A 27,546-nucleotide genomic window follows, 5' to 3' on the forward strand; every position below is an offset into this window, starting at 1 on the left:
CATTGCCGCAGTTTTGGCCATATTCTCAATTTTGGTTTCTATTTTGGCCAATCACGTGTATTTCTTATGGGAGTGGCCAAATTAGATGCACCCTGGCCAAAACAGACATATGGGAGCTGATTTTTTAAGGAAAATTATTTTTTTCTTCTAGTTTTTAATCAAAATGTATGGTTTTCACAGCTTTAATCATCATATTACATAAGAAACTACTAATAAAAAATAAATTCATGCCAATTTAGATCGTAACAGGCTGAATACTTCGCTATGGCCAAATCTCCGGGCTGGCCAAAACTGAAGCTTCTACCCTATACCGACTTAGATCGTATGCTGTTGACTGTATTGCAACTACAGTAGTTAAAGGAGTATATCTCCTTTCACTTAACAGCGTAAACTGATTAAACTGATTAAACGTCGCGATCACCAAGGCAATCTTTGATTATTTCATCCGCAAAATCATGAAACATTTCAAACAAGAAGAAAATCATGGCTTACGCAGCAATTTAATCTGTTTAGTGAATACCCCTAATATATCTAGAGATTTTGATTCATACAAAGTTTGAAAATTATTCTTAGCCGTGGTCAAACAAATCATATCCCCTGCAAAATCTACGTTGTTGATCGACGAACTCCTAAAGATATCAAATATGAATTACAATAATCATAAATAGGACACTTACCGTAACTTGCTGCCGTTCCAGCTGGATTTGCATCTGGAGCTGTTGGAGCTGCGATGGCTGTGGGGCACCGCCACGGCGTACGCTCGATAACTGCTGCAGGAGTTCGGCGATGGGATCCACGGATTCCCGTCCGGAGGGTGACAGCGTGGAGAGACCTCCGCCCGATGAGCTGAAGTGCATATTGGACCGCCTCGAGCGGGGCCCTCCCAGCGCCCGACCCGAATGTGGCATCCTCCGTACGCCTCCATGTCGGATTGCGGATGGTTCGTCGTATTGGAGTGATTGGTTAAGGAAAGTTATGCGTAGATGTTGACGAGTTATAAAAAAATATAACGAAATATGGTTATCTAGCATTCATATTTTCAGCCAGCGGCTGTAAAGATTGTACGAAACCAGGTAGTAGGAGAATAGATACAAAGAATATTCACTGGGGGATACAGTGAAGAAACCTTTATCGCGATATATTTCATCATCAAGAGCAGGAATCGAACATTTATTTTGAAACCTCTCAGTACAAGATGCGTCCACAAAGCTCCACTCGTTACTTTTGTTTTGTTTACAAACATTTGGACGCCACGAGAGTCACGAGTTCAAAAAATAACAGAAAAATGCGCTTCAAGGAGACAGGACAGACTAACGGATCAGGCGATATCACGAATTCATGGGAGTTTATCAGTTTATTAAATAATCCATCAGATACCTTTAAAGATATGGGAGGATAAGGAATTGTGCAACCGCTTGTCGGTTAACCTTAATACCCAATCTACAAGAAAGGGCACTTACGATAATGTGCTTGTTACAGTGAGTACCCTTCTTAATTCGCGGTATAAGATACTGTCGCGTATCCTGTACAACAGACTGAAACCACTTGAAGTCGACGAATCCCAGGTTGGTTGAGGGAACAAAACTTCGTCTGTTGTCGTATGAGGTATTTTCTTACATACTCTTGTTTGTCAACTAGCGAAATCAAGAAAGATTGTATTAATATTAGACATTGTGACAAGCATCGAAAAGACAAGAGCTGATTGTTTGTGGTGTAGGTACAACATAAAAACGTGTAACAAATAAGTTACGTATGCACACGTTACGTTTGCTAGTTCAAGCAATGCCTGGAGGAACAATCAGATCAGTGTTTTCACTGATATCTGAGTTATGCACACGTTACATTTGCTAGTTCAAGCGATGTCTGGAGGAACAATCAGATCAGTATTTTCACTGATATCTGAGTACAGAACACGCAAAAGCTTGTATGTGGTAAATAATGTAGCCTATTTTGCAATCCCTGATCATAACCTTAATAAACCGTAATTGTATAGTAAACTTTGATCTTTTGAAAAGGATATCAGAAATGAGATAAGATCCCGCGAACCGCTCCGGTGTTCTAGGCTGAGATGACCCGCAAAATCGTCTGTCACCAGGTTGGGATCACCTCCAGGTATCGCTGCACAGACTGGACATACCACTTCCAGGCCTGTGTCGGTGTGATCGGAACTGACGTGCTCCAGCAGTGCGGAATCGCTCAGTCCCATTCGTTTACAGTACGGGCAGGTAAAAGACTGTGGCTGATCTGGTGTGAGCACCTCGCCGCCATAGTACAGCTCGAAGTCGGACCTCGTCAGGATACACTGCATCGGGTGGTCTGCGGAGTGACGTGTGCTGGTGGCTCCCTCCTCATAACAGTTGGCGCATAGATCGTAATCGTAGCAGATCAAACACTTGTAACGACGTCCACGAAAGTTGCTTTTCAAACACGAATCACAGCTTACACCTAAAATCAGACAAGAAGAAGAATTAATCAGTACAAATTTTCAAAATTATATTTGGTAGAACAGTTGACATTAGGAATTATCACAGCTACGGAAGTTATTTCTAACAAGAATACAGAAGGGGTACTCACTAAACAGATTAAATTGCTGCGTAAGCCATGATTTTCTGCTGATTTGAAATGTTTCATGATTTTGCGAATGAAATTATCGAAGATTGCCTTGGTAATCGCAAAGTTTAATCAGAATAAACTTCAATAAGCAGTTAACGCTGTTACGTGAATCCCCCTAGAGAAAGTTATAGGAGGCGGTAAACAAATTTGAGTGATTGAAAGATTGATGAATGAATTCCTAAATATCCTTATTTGAAAAAAAAAACAATTTCTCGCACATAGGTAATTGAGTTCCAACTTTCATTGACACTGGTATCTGGTTTATAAGCGTGCATTGAAATCACAAAAACAACGTAGGTGGATGTGGGGCAAGATGGCATATGGGGCAAGATGGCCACCCTGTCTTTTAAGCATCAATTCGCAACACAAAAATATTGTCTGCATGGGTTGTGATTATAAACAATGCTTTATGTTTATAATGTGCGAAAAAGTTACTATAAGTTTGAAAAATCTACTATAAAATAGTGTTTGAAGTTTGAGTGTTCAAAAACAGTGTTTTCTTATAATATCAGGTCATCTGATTTTAAGGATTAGTAATGAAATAACATCGTTTTAAAAATTATTTTTAATTTTTAATGGAGTCTCTATGTGACTGTTGTTCAGCCTCGACAATAAAATTTTTATGTTTTCAATTAATTATGTCATACAAAAATGATAAACATATTGTAATCATTCGGGGCAAGATGGCCACCTGTGGTAAGGCCTACATATGTCGCCATCCAAAAATCAATCTAAAGCAGCCTTAAAACTGTTATTGATGTTTAGAAATATTGCTGTTGGAGGGAGGTTTGCGGTGATTCAATCACGATACTAATTTTTACAGCAGACACCAATCCTCTTTTTGGTCGATCAGCTTAAACTGAAATTGATTTTATTTTCATATAAATATAATTAAAACTAATACTTATTGCTAGTTACAATTTACAGTTTTCTTTCCGCAAATCAGCCTCAATTCATTAAACAACGCAATTAGTTTCAAACCGTTCAAAAACTACTATAAATTTCAACTTATTCTCTATAAACAATCTACTATCAACACTTCCAGTGCGGCATTCCTTCTCAAAACTGCTAAATCTTCTTGCTCTCTCCTGATGTATTGTTATGCCATCAATCCATAGGGTTACCAGGTGTGTAACCGCGCCAACAATTGCAAAACCGCAGAAAATTGCTTTTCATATTAGTGGAAGGTGTTAAAATTAATTACGATGGAGATGATACCTCAGAAATACTTTGAAGTTATTTGCTGTTGAACGGCGATTGGTTTCCTTGAATATTTTGGCACAGGGATGGAAAATCGTACACACTCAGATTCGTTTTCGCTGTTCGGTAAAAATTTCGCCGGAAAAAATCGGTAAAGTGAAAAAACAACAGTTTTTCGGTAATAATCGTTTATTTTACAAAAGTTCGGTAGTATAATTACCAAACCGTTTGTAATTTCTAGCTTCGACAGCATCTGCTGTCAAATATATTACCGTATGTACTGTAAAATCGAAAAATCACCGTACCCGGTAGTTTAAACTACCGAAAATTTGGTAAACTTTCACTACATTACCGAATTCCTGTGAAATGTCGAACAGGCTTCGAAACGTCAAACTGTCACGACGACAGCAGATCAAATTTTCATGTCAGTGATTTTAATTAGAAGTTCTACGTTTTAAAGTTGCGGATTGGTGGATATTATGTTATTAAACATTAGCTGTTTCTGGGTGAGTATTTATAAATTGGATATGACCATAACTTATGAAATAATCAACCAAATATTTCAGCTTCTGTCGTGCGCACCAAAAGGATCAAAAGTTCCCCTTCTAGAGGTTACCGGCTGACGAAAACGATTGATCAAAACAGTGATAAAATTGTTGTGAAATATGTTCATAAATATAAATAATAAAGTTTTTGTTGTTCGATAAAAGCATCGCGATATGGACGGCGTTTTTTCATCCAATAAAAATACTAGAAATCCGTACACCACCTAAAAATAAATAAAAAAAGTACCGAAATTCTACGGTAATTTGTCTTCGGAAATTACCGGAGAAATTCGGTAATTCTGACAGCCTCCCGAAAATTTAATTTACCGGACGTTCGGTAGTCGTATCGATTACCGAACACATTACCGAACGTTCAGCTGTTGAAAATTCGGTAAAAAATTCTCGTATACTGTAAAAAAATCTAAGTGTGTAACTAAAACCGCTATAAGGGTTCGTTACAAGACGTTGAATTACAGTATAGTGCATGAAAAGAGTAGCAATGTATCAGGCTATCATCTTAATTATACGCGGAATGATACAATGATTCACCCAATTATCAGTGCATAATACATTCTTATTAGGGAAGTGCTACCTTCAAAAGAAGGCCAGCAACACAAGACTGGATGATGATTGCACTCAGTTGTATCACAGAGAAACAGACGTTGAATTTTGTTCCATGAGTTACGTCTGTTTCTCTGTGGTTTCATTTCATTTTCATTTTCATTTTGCAGCATTTGGTGGGGCAATGAGAGCGCAAGTCAGTCCAAAGCCGATGATAAGGAGGGGTAATGGCTGAATAGTCTTTGCTGACCACATAAACGCCATGGGATAGGAAAAGGGTATTTTGGTGTGGGATTAGGGTGTTGGTGCAGACTTGACGATATCAATGCTATTCAGATGCAAAATAATTTTAAGGCACAATAGTGAATCGCATACCTTCCAAAACCAAAAAACAATAATCCACAAAATACCAAGCAAATCATAGAAAGAAAAAGCGCCCGATTGTTTATTTTGTCAATTATAACAAACGGAAACTTCTACCCTCTCCGACTCGCCAGTCACCCCGGAAAAAATGTCCCTTCAGTTCTGGAAAATATATTATCCCCAATTAAGCCTTTAATCGAATTGTCCGCGTGGTCTTGTAGTACCCCTGCTAGGTAAGAATCAGTCATTGCCATACATATTAAATGCTAGACATGACCCCATGGATAGCATTTGCATATGTAAAAGCTTTGCTGATGTGACTTTCCTATTAGGCAATTCTCTCATCTCATGTTTGTCTTCAAAACCTTATCAAGCTTAGAAAATTGAAGTTGATAAACAATACATTCGGGGGTGGAAGCTCAGGTAAAATATTATCTCCTGGGCGCCCATTAAAAACACCACCCCCGGCGAAGACTGGCGCTCGAGCCTAGCTATTTAGCACTGTAGTTGGAGGAAATGCCAATGCAGAACCCGTAGCTTCCGGGAAGGTAAGCCCAGCTCCCTGGGTTAGTGGGTTGGTGTCAGGCCCTGCGAGCCAGCCGTAAAAAAGACTAGCACCGGAAAATCAACAAGAGAAGAATGCGAACCGATACCAATGGCGACGACCACAAGGGACTTGCGATTGGAAGCTCGGTACGTGGAACTGCAGATCTCTCAACTTCATCGGGAGCACCCGCATACTCGCCGATATACTGAAGGACCGCGGGTTCGGAATCGTAGCGCTGCAGGAGGTGTGTTGGACAGGATCTATGGTGCGAACGTTTAGAGGTAATCATACCATCTACCAGAGTTGCGGCAACACACGTGAGCTGGGAACAGCTTTTATAGTGATGGGCGACATGCAGAGGCGCGTGATCGGTTGGTGGCCGATCGACGAAAGAATGTGCAGGTTGAGGATCAAGGGCCGATTCTTCAACATTAGCATAATAAACGTGCACAGCCCTCACTCCGGAAGCACTGATGATGACAAAGACGCATTTTACGCGCAGCTCGAACGCGAGTACGAACGCTGCCCAAACCACGACGTCAAGATCATCATAGGGGATCTAAACGCTCAGGTAGGCCAGGAGGAGGAATTCAGACCGACGATTGGAAAGTTCAGCGCCCACCAGCTGACGAACGAAAATGGCCTACGCCTCATCGATTTCGCCGCCTCCAAGAACATGGCCATTCGTAGCACCTTCTTCCAGCACAGCCTCCCGTATCGTTACACCTGGAGATCACCACAACAAACTGAATCGCAAATCGACCACGTTCTGATTGATGGACGGCACTTCTCCGACATTATCGACGTCAGGACCTATCGTGGTGCTAATATCGACTCCGATCACTACCTGGTGATGGTCAAACTGCGCCCAAAACTCTCCGTTATTAACAACGTACATTACCGGCGGCCGCCCCGGTACGATCTAGAGCGACTGAAGCAACCGGATGTCGCCACCGCATACGCGCAGAATCTCGAGGCAGCGTTGCCGGACGAGGGTGTGCTCGATGTGGCCCCTCTAGAGGACTGCTGGAGTACAATCAAAGCAGCCATCAACAACGCAGCTGAGAGCACTATCGGGTACGTAGAACGGAGTCGACGAATAGATTGGTTCGACGAGGAGTGCAGAGCGGTTCTGGAGGAGAAGGATGCAGCGCGGGCGGTAATGCTGCAGCATGGAACCCGACAGAATGTGGAGCGATACAGACAGAAGCGGAAGCAGCAGACCCGTCTCTTCCGGGAGAAAAAGCGCCGCCTGGAAGAAGCGGAGTGCGAGGAAATGGAACTGCTGTGCCGTTCACAGGAAACACGCAAGTTCTACCAGAAGCTCAACGCATCCCGCAAAGGCTACGTGCCGCAAGCCGAAATCTGCAGGGATAAGGACGGGAGCCTCCTGACGGAGAAACGTGAGGTGATCGAAAGGTGGAAGCAGCACTTCGACGAGCACCTGAATGGCGAAGAGAATGTAGGCACGGAGGACCAAGGCAGCGGAGGAAATGACTATGTTGGTGCAGCAGAGGACGGGAACGAACCAACTCCCACGCTGAGGGAAGTTAAGGATGCCATCCACCAGCTCAAAAACAACAAAGCGGCTGGTAAGGACGGTATCGCAGCGGAACTCATCAAGATGGGCCCGGAAAAGTTGGCCACCTGTCTGCACCAGTTAGTAGTCAAGATCTGGGAAACCGAACAGCTACCGGAGGAGTGGAAGGAAGGGATAATCTGTCCCATCCACAAGAAAGGCGACAAGTTAATGTGTGAGAACTTTCGAGCGATCACCATTTTGAATGCCGCCTACAAAGTGCTATCCCAGATCATCTTCCGTCGTCTTTCACCTAAAGTTAATGAGTTCGTGGGAAGTTACCAAGCCGGTTTCATCGACGGCCGGTCGACAACGGACCAGATCTTCACCGTACGGCAAATCCTCCAGAAATGCCGTGAATACCAGGTCCCAACGCATCACCTGTTCATCGGCTTCAAAGCGGCATACGACAGTATCGACCACACAGAGCTATGGAAAATTATGGACGAGAACAGCTTTCCCGGGAAGCTGACTAGACTGATAAGAGCAACGATGGACGGTGTGCAGAACAGCGTAAGGATTTCGGGTGAACTATCCAGTTCATTTGAATCTCGACGGGGACTACGACAAGGTGATGGACTTTCCTGCCTACTATTCAACATCGCCCTGGAAGGTGTTATGCGACGAGCCGGGCTCAACAGCCGGGGTACGATCTTCACGAAATCCAGCCAATTTGTATGTTTTGCGGATGACATGGATATTATTGCTAGGACATTTGGAACGGTGGCAGAACAGTACACCCGCCTGAAACGTGAAGCAGCAAAGGTCGGACTGGTGGTGAATGCGGCTAAGACAAAGTACATGCTGGTAGGTGGGACTGAGCGAGACAGGACAAGCCTTGGCAGCAATGTTACGATAGACGGGGATACTTTCGAGGTGGTAGAAGAATTCGTCTACCTCGGTTCCTTGCTAACGGCTGACAATAACGTGAGCCGTGAAATACGAAGGCGCATCATCAGTGGAAGTCGTGCCTATTATGGGCTCCAGAAGAAACTGCGGTCAAAAAAGATTCACCCCCGCACCAAATGTACCATGTACAAGACGTTAATAAGACCGGTGGTTCTCTACGGGCACGAGACGTGGACGATGCTCGAGGAGGACATGCAAGCACTCGGAGTTTTCGAGCGACGGGTGCTAAGGACGATCTTCGGCGGCGTGCAGGAGAACGGTGTGTGGCGGAGAAGGATGAACCACGAGCTCGCTGCACTTTATGGCGAACCCAGCTTCCAGAAGGTAGCCAAAGCCGGAAGGATACGGTGGGCAGGGCATGTTGCAAGAATGCCGGACAACAACCCTGCAAAGTTGGTGTTTGCTAACCATCCGGTTGGTACAAGAAGGCGTGGAGCGCAGAGAGCACGATGGGCGGACCAGGTGGAGCGTGATCTGGCGAGTGTTGGGCGTGACCGACGTTGGAGAGCTGCAGCTGCAAATCGAGTATTATGGCGGCAAATTGTTGATTCAGTATTATCATGAATTTGATGTTAACTAAATAAATGAAATGAAAATGAAACAATACATTACAAGGTTCGAATTCCCATAGAATGAGATCATTCATTCGCACTACAACACCATAGGAGATAATACCACATTGACTGATTACAGTACAAATGTGAAAAATCTCCCTTTTCCCCCTATCCGCAACCTGGGGACGCGCCCTGTTGGATTTCGAAAGCCTCGGAGAATATTACAAACCTTCAATGGCATTCCCATAAACTAACCCACATTGCCCATTCAGGGGTCTGACTGGGCCTATTACCCTCCCTCAGTTTGTAATATTCTCTCCAACTTGGAATTATATTTTCCCGGCACATAAATGACTTCGACAAATGTTCGATATACTATGCAGCGTCATGATCAGTATAACTATATCAGATGACTTGGAGATCTGATTCTTACAGAATTGTTTGCCATTGATTATACATTTAGCTATTCTAATCATTACTGCAAAGGCCATCGACCACATGCCTGAAATCAAAGCATCCTGGAAGATATAATCCAAGCCCAGGGGAGTTACGTCTGTTTCTCTGTGGTTGCATTTAAAAAAATCATATGCCTTCGAAGATTTTCATAGGTGGCCGTTAATAAACCACGTAGACTAAATGACAAATTTGAGTGTGAGAACTTCCGAGCGATCACAACTCTGAATGCTGCCTGCAAAGTGATATCCCAGATCATCATCATCCCCCCAGATCATCTTCCGTCGTCTTTCACCCAAAGTTAATAAGCTTGTGGGAAGTGATCAAGCCTGCTTCGTTGACGACAGCTCGACAACGGACCAGTTCTTTACCGTGCGGCAAGTCCTCCAAATTCGCGAATCGATATTCATCGATTTCAAGGCGGCGTACGACAGTATCGACCGCAGAGAGCTGGACGAGAACGGCTTCTCCGGGAAGCTCATGAGATTGATCAAAGCGACGATGGACGGCGTAAGAACACGGAGAAAAACCAGTCTGGTTTGAAACAACAAACCTGTTTGTTGTTTTTCTATCTGTATTGTTTGTTATTTCAATCTTGATATTTGTTGTTTCGAAACTAAAAAAGGCGGTTGAAACAAACTTGCTCGTTTGTTGTTTTTAATATTGGTTAGTAACATCCTTTCCGGTGAAAACAAACTGAGAAATTTGTTGTTCGCTACAAACATCCTGGTTTGTTTTGACTATTCTTCGGGTTGACTGTTTCTTATGATTGCGATGAAAAACAAACCACAATTTTGGTTTGTTGCAACAAACAGCCCGGTAAAATCAAACCGGGATTTTGTTTGAGGAAAATTTAATCGGAATTTCAGTTTAAAATTAATCGAAATAGTAGTTTGTTTCATGTGGCCCATTCCACAAGTCTCGCCACAATCTTATCATGCTCAACCATTTTGAGAGCTCTTTGCGTGTACCATACATCCCCTGTCTGTTCGCCTGCGCTGATCTTGCCAATACAACTAAAAGTTTGTGCTAAAACCCGTTTAATCCGTTGCTTTATTTCCTGGTAGGATTATTAAATATAGTTTTTGTGATTTTATAAATAATTGTCAAATATAATAGGGGGATTCACTTAACAGCGGAAACTGATTAAACGTCGCGATCACCAAGGCAATCTTTGATTATTTCACTCGCAAAATCATGAAACATTTCAAATAAGCAGAAAATCATGGCTTATGCAGCAATTTAATCTGTTTAGTGAGTACCCCTAATGATGTTTCTCTAAATTTCAGCTAGTAACCAGGAAAAAAATCTATTCGCAGTTTCCCACACCGAGTATAAGCTGCAGACAAATCCTTCCAGGGTCTCGTCAAAGAAGCTATGATGGGGGAATTGCGACCAGGGCGGAAGATGCCAATCTAGGATGAGAAGTTGCAGTCAGAGGAAGAACCAAGCTGAGCACAGTAAATATTCCGCTAGGGTTTCAACCAGGACAATAAACATTGCGCAATAATACATCCCCCGTAAAAGATTCCCACAACAGAAACGTGGAATGAGGACCAGAAGTTCATCAATGTTCCAAATTTGTTTTCTGAATATCTAATTCGAAATTTATATTACTCATGGTTTAAGTTTATCTAATAAAAAAATAATTGATATTTATTTACAAAATATGAAAATTACTTTTACCATAATAAAAAAATAAACCAAACGGTAATTTCAACCGGTTACGTTTGTTTTTTCAACCGACCACATTAGTTGTTTCAAACGGGATTAGGAACAAACCAAGAACGTCAGTTGAATTAACTAACGAAAACGGTTGTTTTCGCAGCTGTCAAAATGAAACAACCATCCTATGGGTGATTACAACCGGAGGTTTGTAGAATTTAACCGTTGAATGAGCGAAAAAAAAAAACAAATTGCAATATTAGTAAATTTAACTAACGCAGGTAGTAAAACCAAACTAATATTTCGTTTGTTTCCAATTCAACACGGCAATCCAGTTAAAACAAACTGAAATCCGGTTGTGTTTACAAATGTTTTTTCTCCGTGAAACTGCGTAAGGGTCTCGGGCGATCTGTCTAGTTCGTTCGAATCTCGCCGGGGACTGCGACAAGGTGATGGACTCTCATGCCTACTGTTCAACATCGCCCTGGAAGGTGTTATGCGACGAGCCGGGTTGAATAGCGGAGGTACGATTTTCGGCCAATTTTACTGTTTTGCGGATGATATGAATATTATTGCTAGAACATTTGGAACGGTGGCAGAACTGTACACTAGAGTGGGTCATCGTTTATATGGAAAAATGAAAAATTCAATGGTATCCCATCAGATCAAAGCTTTTTTGGTCCCATTTCAGGACCCAACTAAGTGTGCAAAATTTGGGCACGATCGGTTATGTCTACGTTTTGCGCATCGCGTTTGAAGTTTGTATGGGGGTTTACATAGGAAAACACACTTTTTTGCATTTCTCTCATAACAAGCTCGAACTTTTCTAAAACCTTGTAACCGATAAAGCGAAAACATAGCCTAGGGTGTCCTGAAAAACTTTGTCGAAGACCGCAAAGTGATCGGATGCTTATGAAAAAAGTTATAGCGTTGGCATTGCTTGGCGAAACAGCATGATTTTGTTGCTATTGTTATTCCTTTACATGCTAAAACATAAACACATGCATGTGATTCGTTGGTTATAACTATTTTCACAAGCATCGGATCGCTTTGCGGTCTTCAACAAAGTTTTTCAGAACATGCTAAGCTATCATTTTACAGTATCGGTTAAAAAGTTTCAGACAAACTTTTTCAACTTATGGGTAAAATGCAAAAAAGTATGTTTTCCCATACAAAATCCCATACAAATTTCAATTGCAATGCGCAAAGTGTAGACGCAACCAATCGTGCTCAAATTTTACACAGATAGTCAGGACCCGAAACGGAACCAAAAAAGCTTTGATCTGAGAAAACGGTTCCGATGACCCACACTACTGTACACTCGCCTTAAACATCAAGCAGCAAAGGTCGGACGAACGACAGGACAAGCCTAGGCAGCAGTGTTACGATAGACGGGGATACTTTGCAGGTGGTTGAGGACTTCGTCTTCCTCGGGTTCATGTTAACGGCAGACAACAACGTTAGCCGCGAAAAAAGAAGGCGCATTATCAGTGGCAGTCGGGCCTACTATGGGCTCCACAAAATTCTGCGGTCGAAAAACTCTCGAATAAAATATACCATGTGCAAAACGCTGATACAACCGGTGGTACTCTACGGGCACAAGACTTGGACTATGCTCGAGGAGGATGGAAGCACTCGAAGTGCTCGAGCGGCGGGTACTTAGGATCATCTTTGGCGGTGTACAGGAGAACGGTGTATGGCGGTTAAGAATGAACCACGAGCTCGCTGCACTCTACAGCGAACCTAGATTTCGGAAGGTAGCAAAAGCTGGAAGGATATCCAATGATAGGTTTTTGTTGCAAAATATGAAGTAGAATCTGAGATCACCATCTTAGAAGCAACAGAACAATGGCGGATATATCCAAGACCGTCCCGTTCGCCCTTAACTTTTTTTTTATTCCTTGTTGGGTATATAAGTCACTGCGACCTGTGTTTAGATCTATTGTGACGCCCTTAACCTTCTTCGTGCATTAAAAAAAAGTTACGAATGCATTGGGGTCATTATGACCCAGAAATTCAAATTCTTATAGAATGATGAGTTTTTCATCAATTCAAATGATCAATGTCTTATTTAAAGACAATTTCGTCAAGAATGTGTTGATATGTTGAAACAGTGGTTCCGGGAATATTGACAACCGGGAATCTGCTACACAGGGCACTATGTCGGACATGTGGGATAGTACTACATTTTGGCAGTAGTTGTGAAATATCTCACGTTCTGAACCATTTACAAGGATACTGTCTTCGGAAAAGTTGCTTAGAAGACAGAGAGCTTCCATATAGAAAACAATTTAGTTCGAGAATCATTCACTGCTTGGCGCTAGTGTTCTAAGAGCTTTCACATAGGAAACAATTTGGTTCGAAAGAATTAGAGCTTTTACATAGAAAACAATTTAGTTCGTGAATCACTTACTGCGTGGCGCTAGTGTTCTTATGAGTTTCCAGTTCAGTCTAAACGTCGTATATCCTGCGATCTGGACCACTTAGAAGGATACTGTCTTCGGCAAAGTTGCTCAGAAGACTAAGAGCTTTCACATAGGAAACAATGTAGTTCGAGAATATCTCGTCGAGAATAACTCTAAACGTCGTATATTTCGCGTTCTGGACTACTTAGAAGGATAATGTCTTCGGTAAAGTTACTCAGAAGACTAAGAATTTTCGCATAGAAAACAATTTAGTTCGAGAATCACTCACTACGTGGCACTTGTGTTCTTAAGAGCTTCCAGCATGGTCTTAAGTCGTATATCTAGCGCTCTCTCACTACGTGGAATTGTTTGGTTTATATGTACTTAGTATATTTCGCGCTCTGGACCGCTTCGAACGATACTGTCTTCGACAAAAATGCTCAGAAAAATAACACTAGTTACTAGTTTACAAAATAAAACGAAAGTCGTGAACTTCTGTCAACGAACAAAATTTTTGAAGCATAATTTAGCGCTGCTTTCGTAACCATGCTTCAAAAAAGTTTAAGTAGAACAGTTTTTGAGTTTTAGCACAATATCGAGTTTTACAACTTTTAAAATTGCAGAATTTGATAAAATTCAAATATCTTGCGTTTTGTTTACCTAACTTTAAATCTTTTTCCATAAATTAAAAGCTGAATATAATACAATTTGATCATCTGAATGCAGGTTTTGCGTCAGATTGATGAAATTCAAAATACTGGTGAGTTTTGGAGACGATCTCCTTAAATTTTAGCAAAATTTCCAAAAATATATAAAGAAATGTATTTTTTTTTTCAATGAGAAAAAAAATAAAAATTATTTCTCAACGTTTATTTGACATATCATATATAGGCGAGTTTTAGTAAAAAAATCAGCTCAATCAGAGCATTGATTACGGAGAATAAGATGTGTGAAGCGAGCGACTTTGCTTAAAAATAAAACAAAAATCGTTTTCAAATCATCAACCTTGTATGGAAAGTCGAAAAAAATTCCACTCTACTGTATTTTTTTTCCTTCGCGTTTTCGAAATCTGGACATGATTCTACACCAAAAATGATTATCAGCTTACCGAGTTCAAAAATGCTATAAACTAGTGTAATAGGTATCAATAGATTCAATTTAAATCGGGAATCACTCACTAAGTAATACTATTGCATTTTGGGTCTACCAGTTTAGCCTTAACGATATAAATCTCGCATTCTGGATCACTCAGAGGAAACCTCACTTCGACAAATTTGCTCGGAAGAATAATAGTTTTCTGGTAGAAAGCAATTTAGTCCATCATTCATACACTGTTTGGCCCTAGCGCTGTAATGAGCTCTGATTCAGGGCGATCTGGAAAATTTCATCTATTTTTTGGTTGGAAATCCTTCAGGAAACTATTTGAGAATTTTATTTTGATTTATTTGATTGCTTCGACAGTTCCTTCGACAGATCTCTCCGCAAATTCTTTGTTTTTATTTTCGCATTTGTTTTTCAATACATATTTCCTTTGAGTAATTGTTCTACAATTATAATGGAAATTCATTACAAAATTCCTTTGAGTTTTTTTTTGATAAATACTTTTAAAATTTCTTCCTGCAATTTTTTATTGATTATTTTCTGCAGTTCCGTCGGCAAATTAATTGTGATATTTTCTAGCAATTCCTTTGGTAATTTCTTCTTCAATTTCTTTAGAAATCACACAAGAAAATCCTTTAGAAATGATTGGGAAATTCCTTCAAGGTTTTTTAGGAAACTTCTTTTTGAATGCTTTTGGAAGTGCCTTCGACAACTAATTCGGTATTCTTTTAGGAAATATCTTCTGCAACGGAATTTACTTCAGGATTCCCTTGTGTTATTTTAGTAGCAATTTCTTTAAAAAGTCCTTTGGTTATTCCTTTAAGGGTGCCTTCAACTATTTCAACATTCAAACGTATTTAGAAATTGCTTTTTGAAATATTCCGGCAAATTTTTAAGAACTTATTTAGCAAACACCTCGATTTTTGGAAATTGTTCAGGTAATTCCTTTGAGTTTTTCTCTGGTCATATCATTGTATTTTTTATAATTCGTAAGAGTTTCTTATTAAATTTCTAAAAGAAAAAACGCAATTCTGTAAGGATTTCCCAAAGGAGTTTCCAGAGGAACATGATACTGAAGAAATAGAAAAAAAAATGCAATGAGCTATCGAAAGAGTAATTGTCAGTTAAATTTCCAAAGGGATTGCAGGTGAAACTTCCAAAGAAATTGATGAAGAAAATTCTGTAGGATTGCCTGATAAATTTGCACACCGTCTTCAGCCAGAGATCACAGACTGAATATAACTTACTTTAGACAACGGATAGCATGTAAGACTGTAAGACACCCAGTGGCCCAATGAAGAATTTTTCGTTTGACGAAATTTTTCTTCCGACTGGAATGAGAATCGAACCCACAATCCGTGGCTTACAATACGTCTAAAAGGCTGGTGTCACTTACAGTACAGTCACGAACCCCACAGTTATGCTGTAGGTATTTTCAAATATATTAACATAAATCAATTTCCAATATTACAGCTAAGACATTTTTAAAAGAGCTATCGACCAAAATTCCAAAAGAATTGCCGAAATAGTTTAAAAAAAATGCCCAAGAAACCCTAGAAAAATCTTATATGAAGTTTTGGATATAATCCCATAAAAATTATTGAAAGGATTTCCAAAGAATTTGCCGAAGAAATTCCGCCAAAAGGAAAATGGAAATGTTTTTACTTTTGTAACTTTAAGGAAATTCGCCAAATCAATTCGCAAAGGAAATACCCAATCGAGTTCAGTAAGAATTGGCAAAGATGTTTCCAGAAAAATGTTGTAAAAAATCCCAAAGTAATAACCATAGTATTTTCCTAATGAATTGTAAAAAAAACAAAAAGGACTTTCAGACGGAATTCCCTAAGAAATTTTCGTGGAAGAAATTTCTTATGAAGTTCACAAAGCCATTGCCGAAGCATTTGTTACTTGAATTAAAGTTTCCAAAGGAATTTGAAAAACTTTTTTGTCACAGGATTTTCCACAGGATTGCCACAGAAAGTTCCTAAAAAATCTTGAAAACTTTCACCAAAGAAATTGCGAGTTCAATTGTCGACACAATAGCTTCCAAAAAAATTCGACAATGATTTTTCATAAGGGCCTAACTGACTTGATCGATTTCTCCTCGTCGACTCTCTCTTTCGCTAATAACTTGATCAAAACAAACAAAAACCATTATTATTTTTGTTTCTATAGCAACATGTAGTCGTCTTCTTCGCATTTCAACCAAAAAATCTTTGGAAAACTCAATACACATTCTGTGATAACACAAAGAGAGGATCGATGAAGAGAACTCGAAAATGTCAGTTAGGCTAAAGTGACCAGACGTCCCGCGTTTCGCGTGACAGTCCCGCATTTTGACCAAATGTACCGCTGCAAATTATGTCCCGCGAAATGTCCCACGCTCGTCTCAAATCTTAAAAATGTCCCGCATTTGAAAAAAAAATCAAGCATTCAAAATATTATAGTAACTTCAAAACCAGAATAGTCAAACCGGTTTTGTACAAAGCACAAATCACATAAAATGTATTATCGGAACTTTCAACATCAAAGTTCAAAAACCGAAAGATTTTTGCGAGAAAGTACATGAAGATTGTGGGTTAGAGTAAAGTTTGAACTGTTGAAAGTTTTTCTTAACAAGCGATAGCAGCCCCAGCATTTTATTTTTATTTTTGAAGAAAAAAATTCGAATATTTAGTTGATTTCTATGCACAGTCAGACAGCATCATTTTACAGTTCGGTGAAGAAAATAGAGAGTGACAAGAGTACAATTACAAAAGTAGTAGACGAGACTGTATCAAGTTCAAACTTCAGGGTAGAAAACTACTTTTATTACTATGTAAGTGCGCACTGCGAACAGTCAGATGAAAAATCTGGAGGGAAATCGTTGCCCGAAGTTAAAATCTCTCCAAGCCCAGTATAATTGGAAATTTATTTTGACTGTGTTATTTTTCAAATGGGTGAATATCAAAACCTTCAACTAAACTAAACTTCTACTAAACTAAATTAAATTCATCCAATAAGTTAATCAATATTGACAGACGCATCCGAGCTACCTAAGGAAACAAGTACGCAAATGACAAAATTGGACAAGCAGAAGCTAGATTGGTTAACATTTACAAGCACTTTGAGGGTAATAATAACCTCAAAAATTGTAGAGTTCACGTCAGGCAAAAATGCTGTAATAAACGATTTTTGTTTCAGTTGTGTACGAAGTTTGAACCATCTTAATTTTAATTTTGAAAGCAATTGAGAGTTTAAATATTAAAACCATTTTTGACAGCCAGATTTTATTATCAGGTTTCATTTGAAGACTGTAGAAAAATGTTTATGAGTTTGTCCCACTTCTGCGAAACTCATAACGCAGAAAGATATGCTTGGTAGAAAAAATGAGTGCTCCGTATTCTACGAACAAAAAAAAATCGGTACGTATTTGTTAACAAAAAAAAGATCATGATTTCACCTTACTATGCATCTTTCCAAATTAATGTCCCGCGTTGGAGCTCTGATCATCTGGTCACTTTAAGTTAGGCCCAAATGAAAAATCAGTGTCGAATTGCCAATAAAATTCCAAAGATAATGTATTTTGCCAAATTGAAAGTTTTAGCAAAAAAATTGTTAAAACTCAGCAAGGTTTGCTGATTTGTTGAATAAAATCTACTGATCACCATCAACGTTTTGCTGTAACTCAGCAAATATTGCCGAAAGTTCAGCGAAAAAACAACTGAACTTTTCAGCTCAGAAAAAGAGGGCTGAAAGCGTCTTGATGTGTAGCATCACATGACGAAAGCTTTTAGTCTTCTCAGTAACTTTGCCGAAGACAGTATCCTTCTAAGTGGCTCAGAGTGCGAGATCCCCCCCCGAACTCAAATAATTTTGTATGGGGCGTAAGATTTCTCAAACCGAACGAAAACGAAAGATTGCTATCTAATTTAACGGCAACGACTTTTAGCACGAAACAACGAACAAGAATTGTAACTTGAAATGCATTTACCCCTAGCCCAGCAGGATGAACTGGCACAACTAGCCAATGAGGCATGCCGTATTAAGCTTGAGATCCTTTGACTGAGCGAAGTCCGTTGGCCGAACTTTGGAAAACAAAGATTGCGTCGGGCCAAATTCTGCTATACAGTCAGGCTTTTTTTTACGCGGATTTTCGAATTAACGCGGTTTATTTTTACGCGGATTTTTGAATTACGCGGTTTTTATTTACGCGGATTTTTAAAACTTTGAAGCCGGATTTTTTCCAAGCATTTTTATAGAGTTTTTCTACATATTTCTGTAGTTTCGATGCTTAACAACATAAAAAGGGTAGAATATGATGCAGAGTATTTTTTCCGGCTATCCTAGGTCATGCAAACTGTTCTTGAGTTCAGATACTGAAGTCTACGGCTGTAACGGTAACTTATTTCATTATTCAAAGCTTCGATTTGTAATCTATCATGTCCAGTAAGTCTTTTGAAAGTTCAATAGACAGTTTCAGATCAGTCGGGATATCCTAGGACATCCTAACTGTTCCAAACTACTACGATTTGTAATCTATTATGTCCAGTAAATCTTCTGACTGTTCAATTGGCTGATGTGTGGAATATTTCAAAACTATTTTGGAATAATTATTGATTTGAACCCTGTCTAATTATGTATAGTTACTATTTTTAGCTTGAGAAACTACTGTCATAGCCATAGACTTTTAAGAACTGAGTTCCAGAACACTTATGATTACTTGGAATATCTCAAAATTTTCTAAGAGTGCCTTGTGACCTTTAACTACTAAGTGAACATGATTGAATGCCTGTACTTCGACAGTTATGCGACACCTGTGAGTTGGAGCCTAAAAAACGAACCGGATCAAATCAGTGTTGCAAAAATTCATCTCATACCTACATTTGAACACTAACCAACAAATCTTTTCAGTCATATTTCCTTCTATTCATGTTCAAAACGCAGTGAAGAGAATTGTCAGACAAAAGAGGCACAAAACAAGCAACAAAGAAGACGCGGCGATTACTCTTTATCCCAACTGGTAACAGATAATGACATGATCTCGATTTTTTTTGTTGTAGACAAAACGGAAGCTGAATTTGTTGCGTAGTTTTCAACTCGTGAATAATCAATTATTACTAACCCAAAATCGAAACTTTTTGATGATACATCTTCAGCAACATTGTAGTATTTACCGACTCGAAGTTACCGCTCGAAAATCACAATGCAAGGCTTAAAAATCTCTAAATTCGTGGTGCACGATCTTTGTCCTATTCTGTTCAAGTTGGGACAAACGTATGTCACATTGGGTACAATGTCGCAACAAATTCAGGTTGCGACATTGTCGTTATTGTTGCGCGATGGTTGAATTTTGATTCACTGTCAAAACGACTTCATTCAGAGCAGCTATCAAATGAGAAGCGAAATCTTGTCAATTGAATACATTGTCACTCGAATGAGTGGGCAACGAAGCACGGAAAACCCTGCAAAATTCCGCCAGACTGAAAAAAATATAGAATGTCGGGTCAATTTTTATCAAATGTTGGGCCACTGTTGGACCAACATCGAACAAGTATTGGGCTCTTGTTGGGTTTGGTGGCCAAAATAAAAATAGGTGAATAATAGGTTGATGTCGGGGTTGACGTCATCAATGATGGTAAAAGCTTTAAACCTACAACACCACACATATTGTTTCCTAGCTGGAGGTCAATTCAAGCATAATTTTTCAAATTGACGTATCTAACTTTTTCACTGATCTGAGTAAATTCATGGTCAATGTTGACGACCATTTCACTAAAATAGTTTTATTATAAAGACTTTTCATAAGTTTTTTCGTGCTTAACATCACCAGGGATATAGCACGCACTAGGTAAGAAACAAAACCTACTCATTCCATATCATTTTCACAATGAATTTTGACAAAAATACACATACACCGGGTTGGTTAGAGATACGTCATGCCAGATACGTCGCTTTTGTATGGTGCCAGTTTGGTGTATCTGTTACTTTTATCAAAACGGTGTATCTATCAGTAAAGTTGTAAACATCAAAATAGTTAGATACGTCGTTTCGAAAAATATGCTTATTTAAACAAATTAAGCATTAAATCAGTAACAAATTTTGAAAACGACGTATAATCAATGGTGTAGCATTCATTATACGTCGTTTTCAAAATTTGTTACTGAAATCATCAAACAGTGATGTGGATTCTTCAATTTGCTTTATGAATCATGCATGTAGCAGTTAACCCGGATTTGTTTACATTCTCGAGTTACGTCGGATTGAAAAGTTATGCTAGATTTGTTTGAAAGTGCCAAATTTCGTGGAAGGGGGCCCGATTTCGTTCAAAATGGGTCCAAATTTCGCTCACTCTAAAAGACGTAGAATTCGCCTAAATGTTGATTGATTAATTTGTCTTTATTAAAGAGACTATCAGCCCTTGGCCAACGCCTAAATCAAGCATAACTTTTCAATCCGACGTAACTCGAGAATGTAAACAAATCCGGGTTAACTGCTGCATGCATGATTCATAAAGAAAATTGAAGAATCCATATAACTGTTTGATGATTTATTGCTTCATTTATTTAACTAAGCATATTATTCGAAACGACGTATCTCACTATTTTGATGTTTACAACTTTACTGATAGCTACACCGTTTTGATATATGAGAAAACCAAACGACGTATCTAGCCAAAATCAAAAGTAACAGATACACCAAACTGGCACCATACAAAAGCGACGTATCTGGCATGACGTATCTCTAACCAACCCGGTGTATGTGTATTTTTATCAAAATTCATTGTGAAAATGATATGGAATGAGTAGGTTTTGTTTCTTACCTAGTGCGTGCTATATCCCTGGTGATGTTAAGCACGAAAAAACTTATGAAAAGTCTTTTTATAATAAAACTATTTTAGTGAAATGGTCGTCAACATTGACCATGAATTTATTCAGATCAGTGAAAAAGTTAGATACGTCGATTTGAAAAATTATGCTTGAAATGTGTTAATTTTCAAAACTTAGCATACTCGTATAATAGGGGTAGGCGGGGCATTATGGACACCCGGGGCAGAATGGACACCCTCAATATTTTGAAATATGCGAACTTTTTTGAACTTTTAATGAATGGAGAATATAGTCCATTTGTCTAAAACGTAGTTTCAGGAAAGAAGCATTCGAAATTAAAATTATACTTGATTTTACACGAAAAAGTTGCGTCCTCCGTTTTTTGTGCATGGAAATTATAATTTTCACACCATCTAAAATAAGATTTAGTGATTAATTTATTGCAGGTCGATTAAAACCTGATATTTCTAGAACACATGCAAGTAGTTTTGCTGTATCTACATGCTTAACATGTTTATATTTTCTTCTTTATTATATCATAAAACAAGTTTGGAAATATCTTCTGCTGCCGGGGCAAAATGGACACTCACCTTTTCGAAAGAAGCGGCAAGGGAAAAATATAACCTAAATCACAAACCAACCAAATTCTTCGATTTCAGTATATTTTCGGTTAAATGTTCACTATAGTAGACATAGGGTGAAACAAATTGGCCAAAAAACGACAGCAGTGGAAAATAGTTGTTCTAGGCTCAGCTGTACATGTCGACAAAAACGAAGCTTTATCCAAAACAGCCTGCATTTAAATTAACTGAGCAAAAATTAACTACTTCGGCGTATTATTCATCTATAATAGTTGTTTTGTAATGAAATGACTTTATAGGTGTAAATAATGTATGAAATTCGTAAAAGTCTCATGGTGTCCATATTGCCCCATGGGGGTGTCCATTCTGCCCCGTATGCTTGAAGACGGTCATGAAAAACTAACATTTTTCATAACATTTTTTGAAGTGGATAAATCATTTTTCTTCGTGAGCATTCTTATGCAATAGATGCTAAATAGACTTTAAAAGGATAAATGTATCAAAAAACTAAGCTTTTTTGACATCTTGCCAGGTAAAGTTGGCAAAAACCTTAGGGTGTCCATATTGCCCCGCCTACCCCTACCCATGAAACCATAACGTGTAGATAAAATCGATGTCTGTGAAGAAATATGAGTGAATATTTGCTGTTTCCCATGTTCGTCCCGGGAGTTTACATTATTATTATTATTATTACTATATATTAAAGACACTTTACCACTTAAGTGGCATTCGTGTCTGAATTAACTATTTTACTTTACATTGATTTTACTTAGATTTCGTTATTAATGTTACTATGTTTAGTAAACTTTAAGATGGCTGCTTCGCGTTGCGCGTTGTATGCTAGGATTTCGTTTATGGAGCCGTTGATCCCACAGTCGATCCGTTGTTGGGCATATTTCCTGCAGTCGGTCAAAATATGTTGGACAGTTAGGTGTGTCCCGCAACAGCTACATATTGGTGGAGAATTTCCGTCGATTAGGTGCGAGTGTGTCATGCGGGTATGCCCTATTCGAAGTCGTGTCAAAATGCGTTGTTCGGAAGCACATTTGCGATCTGGATACTTTGTAGGTGAATCTTTGATCTGTCTCAGATGTGAATGGGTTTGGTGCCATTCAGACTCCCATGCAGTCCAAATGCTTCGCCTGGTAGCTTTGATAACGTCTTGTGCCGGCGATGAGATGTCCATTTTCTGCTTATGTCTAGCTTGCTTCGCTAGGGTGTCTGCTCGTTCGTTTCCTTTAACCCTAAAAGGGATACCTTCATGACCTCAGTTTCGTCACCTCGCTGAGTGTGTTCCATCAAAGACGAGCTCTGAAAGGCGCCTGGGGTCCAATGGACCCCAGGTATCCCTTTTAGGGTTAATACCGCAATGGCCTGGGATCCAACACAGAGATATGCCCTTTTCGCGCAAAGTATTTTCTATGCATTGGATCTGTTCGGGACTAGCAGTGCCCATCCTAGCTATACTGCTGTTCATTTTGGAATCATCATTGCAATTCAATTCGGACTGATCCACGCGCACTTCATATCATCTATCACCACTGCGACAGGTATCGGGTTTAGAGAAATTCGCTTCGTTAATCTACGGCAACCGACAACGACCATCGACGACGTGTTGCATAGGCTGTAGGCTAATTATTATTATCACTTCTAGTCAGTATAGTATCGGACGGCAACCGCTGCTGGGTTTGCCCCAGCAGTCATTTTAATATGTTAATTGTACTCCTGTAAATAAATGTATAGTCCTTAGAGTAAATATATTCGGTAGTTTATGATAAATTTCGCGTGTGCATTTAATGGACGGTTAGAAAGGATTTCCGTCAAGTATGTGGGTTCCTCCTAGTCAACCTCGGATCAACAGTAGGTGCTATTGAATCCCCCCCCCCTTTATCGGGCCTACTCATGCTGGAACATCACGGTTCGTGTTGGGAGCGATCACCAAACTACACGCCACTGGTATCGAAGATCCACAACCCAACAGGATCCATGGATGCTTAGATCGATCGCCTTGAATGGCGTCTAGGCAACTAGCAGAGTCGGTAAAAATGATTGTATTCTCTTGGGAGCTTGCTTTGAGTACTGCAGTAAGAGGACCATGTGCTTCTGCCGAGAAAACACTACAGATTTCTGGTAGAGCGTAGCTTTCTTCTTCATCTCCCATGACTACCTCTACTCCAGTGAAGCCAATATCTTTGGAGCCGTCGGTGTAGTATTTTTCATGTTGGTAATGATTCGTGATATGCTCCTGGAACGTGGGTAATACGACACTTTCGTTAGAACCGGCTTTGATACGTTTCCTGAAGTGGTTGTCGATGTATGGGGGATGGTTGAACCATTCTCGATCAGAGTTTCGGAGGGTGTGGCAAACCTTCGGCAAAGTGCAACCTGTGATTTGCTGGAAATAATGGTTGGCTCGGGATACCACAGGATAGTTGATTGCTGCTGGCGTTTTCTCCAGAAGTCGAACTGCTAGCTGCGCTAGTCGTTGCACTAATGCTACACGGAATGGTAGGCATCTAGCTTTCGTCATGATGGACGGAATGGGGCTAGATACAAAGGCTCCGGAAGACTGTCGCACTACTTCGTTATATGTTGGACATAGTAGCCGTACCATGTCGTCGATGTTAGTGCTGGTGAGCACTAGGCCATAAAACAACTTTGATGTGATGAGCGCTGATCCTGCCTTGAGTAGCACGGATCTACTACTTCTCTTCAATCGACATCCTAGAATGCGCAGGATGTTGATCCGTTTGCTACAACTGTTCTTGACAGACATCAAATGTTGCTTAAAATTGAGATTTGAATCTACCAAAATTCCGAGTATTTTCATTTTTCGAACAACTGGAATGGGGGTATTGTTGATTTGAATTGCTCGTCCTCGTTTCCGGTGGCGTTGGTGACAGCAATGCAGTAGTTTTGATTTAGACGGTGCGTTCGTCCCGGATGTTTACATTAAGATTTCCAAAAATCCTTCTGTAGTTTTAAGGATTATTATTTTTGACGTTTGTTTTGCTCTTTAATTGACATCTTAATTAAACAATGTATTGTTTGCTATTTGAATCAAATGTTTACTAACTTTACTGATGGTCAGTAATGTGAATTCAATTCATTAGCCTTTTACCTTTCTATTATGTGCCATTAATAGGCACATTCCTCGGGAGGTTAGTTCTAGTAAAGTGTAGTCTTCCGAATTTGTGTTCTGGCAATAAGGCATACGGCAATAATTTGCCTGAATTAAACTAGCGGCTGTAAACTACTGCTCCCAATGTTGGGGTAAATAAAATCATCCCGAGCTTACTTACTGTTCCCACATTTGTTTATTTATTTTTTACTTTTTACGTAGTTTATGAGCAGTTCCTAGTTAATTTTAAACCAATCTAAATAGTTATCAGAACTATGAGTCATAGTCTATGACTAATAACCGAACAATGTTATAAAAAAGAGTGCACGAAATTAGAGACCCATACAAATTGTGGGTTCCTAATTTCGCCAACAACATAAATGTTGAAATAAAAGAAGAAAAAAACATTTTTACGTAACTTTATTGCGTATGATAATGAAACATATTGAATTGAAATAATTAAACATAAATTGGAATATTTAATTTTGCTAGAGATCGAAATACTTGTTCTCTTCTGTGAATGTTGATTTTCTCGTATCTCTGAATATGGCATCTGCTATTTGCATATATTTGCAATTTATTTTTCAATCTTTGACATAAATCAATTTTTTCATTTATTTTTTTTTTGTGAATTGTATTGAGATCAAATGCAGTTTTGAGGTTCTGGCAAATTTTGGATGATTCCGCTGTTAATTAAATAATAATGCTCTCAGATGTCAGAAATTCACGAAATTTGGGCCCGCGCGAAATTAGGGCACCCCACGGTATTAGTTGAAATGTTCCTAAAGACTAACCAGAAAATAGTGGAAGGCATTTTTGGAGAATGCACAGATGGTATTCCTGAAATAATTCACAGATCGAATATCTTGATAAATCTCCAGGTTGAAATGCTACAGGAATCCTTAGAAGAAACATCAACAGCCATAACACACAAAAGCAAAGGAAATAAGAGTACAAAATGGCTCGATTATCCCAGATAATCGAGTCCGACTTGAGTTAGCTTTATGAAGGAGATTCAGCTCATGGCTGGTCCTTCTCCAACGAGAGAATATTGTTAAATTAAGCAATCTACATGTTGCCTAGGTTTAAGAACATCCGCATGCTATTGTTTGCATGAATGTATTGAATGAATTTACAGGAATGAAAACAGGTAAATGATTCTCATGCATATAATTTAGGGAAGTCTTGAAAACCTAATCTAAATATTAGAGGTTTTTTTTTTCAGGAACATGAGTTTTTAGTTTCCCATTTACTGTTCAATAACGTTGGTGCATTTCTGTATTCTTTTCATTCCGGCCATCCTTTCCCGAAGAAAGGCGTCAGGCAAGAAGGAATCAAAAACGAAACACTAGACAGTATTAGAACACACACTGCCAGTCAGTGTACTTTATGGCTATTCGTTTCATAAAGGCAGAATAACACAGCTCAAGTGCGCTGCTGTGTGCAACCCACTACCGTCAAGAAATAAAGCGAATAAGCTCATCGTCTTTTTGTGGGAAATGAAAAAAAACGTAGGAAATGTACAAAAATAAGACCTCTTTTTCTTTACCTTCATGGCGACTCATTATTTTTCACTTCGAGGCCGCGCGTACAAATGCACACACACAGCTGCGTCACGCTCGCACACACTCTCCGACCGGGGGGTATTTGGGGACACTGTGCTCTGAATGCTTTGGCTTCTGCTTCTTCTTCGTTTCCCCCAGCGCTTGCAAGCTGCTGCAGCTCCGATCCGATTGTGTGTATTGAGTAGTCTTCTTGTTACTTTTTCCTGCTGGTCCTCCTCACGACGGTGGTAATGTGTCACCCAACAGCCAGCAGGGCTCTATTATTTTTCGCTGCCTAGCACCTTTCACCGATCGAACGGCCAATGGCTTCCGCTTGTGCACTAAATCACGCGCGATTCTCCCACCCGTGCGGGATTCTGGCGTAAATTTTCACCACTTTTAGATCACTCTTTTCACACGATGGGGCCTCTTTATTCTCTTTGGCAGCTCCCCCGACTTTCCCGACGGACGACGACAAAAATCGAAAAACCGAACCACACAATGATCGAGCGAGAAAAAGAATCACTGCGCTCGCTCTCACGCACACACTCTCTCGCAACGGCCCAGCAGCAAAACGACGGCGAACGACGGGCAATCACATAATCGCGTTTTGCAAAATTTTTCTTCCCTTTTGTCACACACTAACGAATTTTCCACCGTCGAAAACCCTTCGGAAAAATCCAAATTTCACAGCCCCAAACTGGAGTAATCGATCAAATTTACGCGATTTCTTGCACAGGTCAAACCGATGAACGTTTTTGCAGCAAATTGAAACCTGAACGATGAGTCAAAACACGCAGAAAAAGGAATTATTATTACAAACTCGGTTCGGATGACGAAAAAGACATTCCACGCACGGTTTTCGCGATTGTGTGTTCTGTTTCTTCTGATGGATGATGACTTTTGTGGTTGCATGAACGATGATCCGCTCCGCAGCAGCAAATCGAAAAGGGAACACGCACACAAATGAAACGTGGTTTGACAGTTTGCGTTTTG

General features: G+C 39.7%; 2 protein-coding genes across 2 annotated transcripts in view; both read right to left on the reverse strand.

Annotated features, from left to right (window-relative positions):
- Positions 1 to 27,478, reverse strand: part of LOC109411608 (E3 ubiquitin-protein ligase KCMF1) — a 48,035-nt gene extending 20,557 nt beyond the window's left edge. The window contains exons 1-3 of the mRNA XM_029859762.2: positions 26,556 to 27,478; positions 2,021 to 2,445; positions 678 to 947 (exon numbers count right to left, since the gene is read on the reverse strand). Of these exons, the coding sequence (XP_029715622.2) occupies positions 678 to 947; positions 2,021 to 2,445; positions 26,556 to 26,571 (711 nt within the window). The 5' untranslated portion in view covers positions 26,572 to 27,478. The remainder of the gene's footprint in view (positions 1 to 677; positions 948 to 2,020; positions 2,446 to 26,555) is intronic.
- Positions 20,654 to 26,548, reverse strand: LOC115259230 (uncharacterized). Its single transcript, XM_062857434.1, has 2 exons — positions 23,251 to 26,548; positions 20,654 to 23,121 (listed from the first exon to the last, which is right to left on the reverse strand). The coding sequence occupies exon 1, from the start codon at positions 24,713 to 24,715 to the stop codon at positions 23,786 to 23,788; it is 930 nt and encodes a 309-aa protein (XP_062713418.1). The 5' UTR covers positions 24,716 to 26,548; the 3' UTR covers positions 20,654 to 23,121; positions 23,251 to 23,785.
- Positions 27,479 to 27,546: the final 68 nt, after the last annotated feature.

Source organism: Aedes albopictus, chromosome 3 (genome assembly GCF_035046485.1).
Source record: "Aedes albopictus strain Foshan chromosome 3, AalbF5, whole genome shotgun sequence".
NCBI classification, from domain to species: Eukaryota; Metazoa; Arthropoda; class Insecta; order Diptera; family Culicidae; genus Aedes; species Aedes albopictus.

Bases quoted from the DNA above. Each gene is read 5' to 3' on its own strand.
- LOC115259230 (XM_062857434.1), bottom strand. From the start codon at position 24,715: ATGAAAATACTCGGAATTTTGGTAGATTCAAATCTCAATTTTAAGCAA.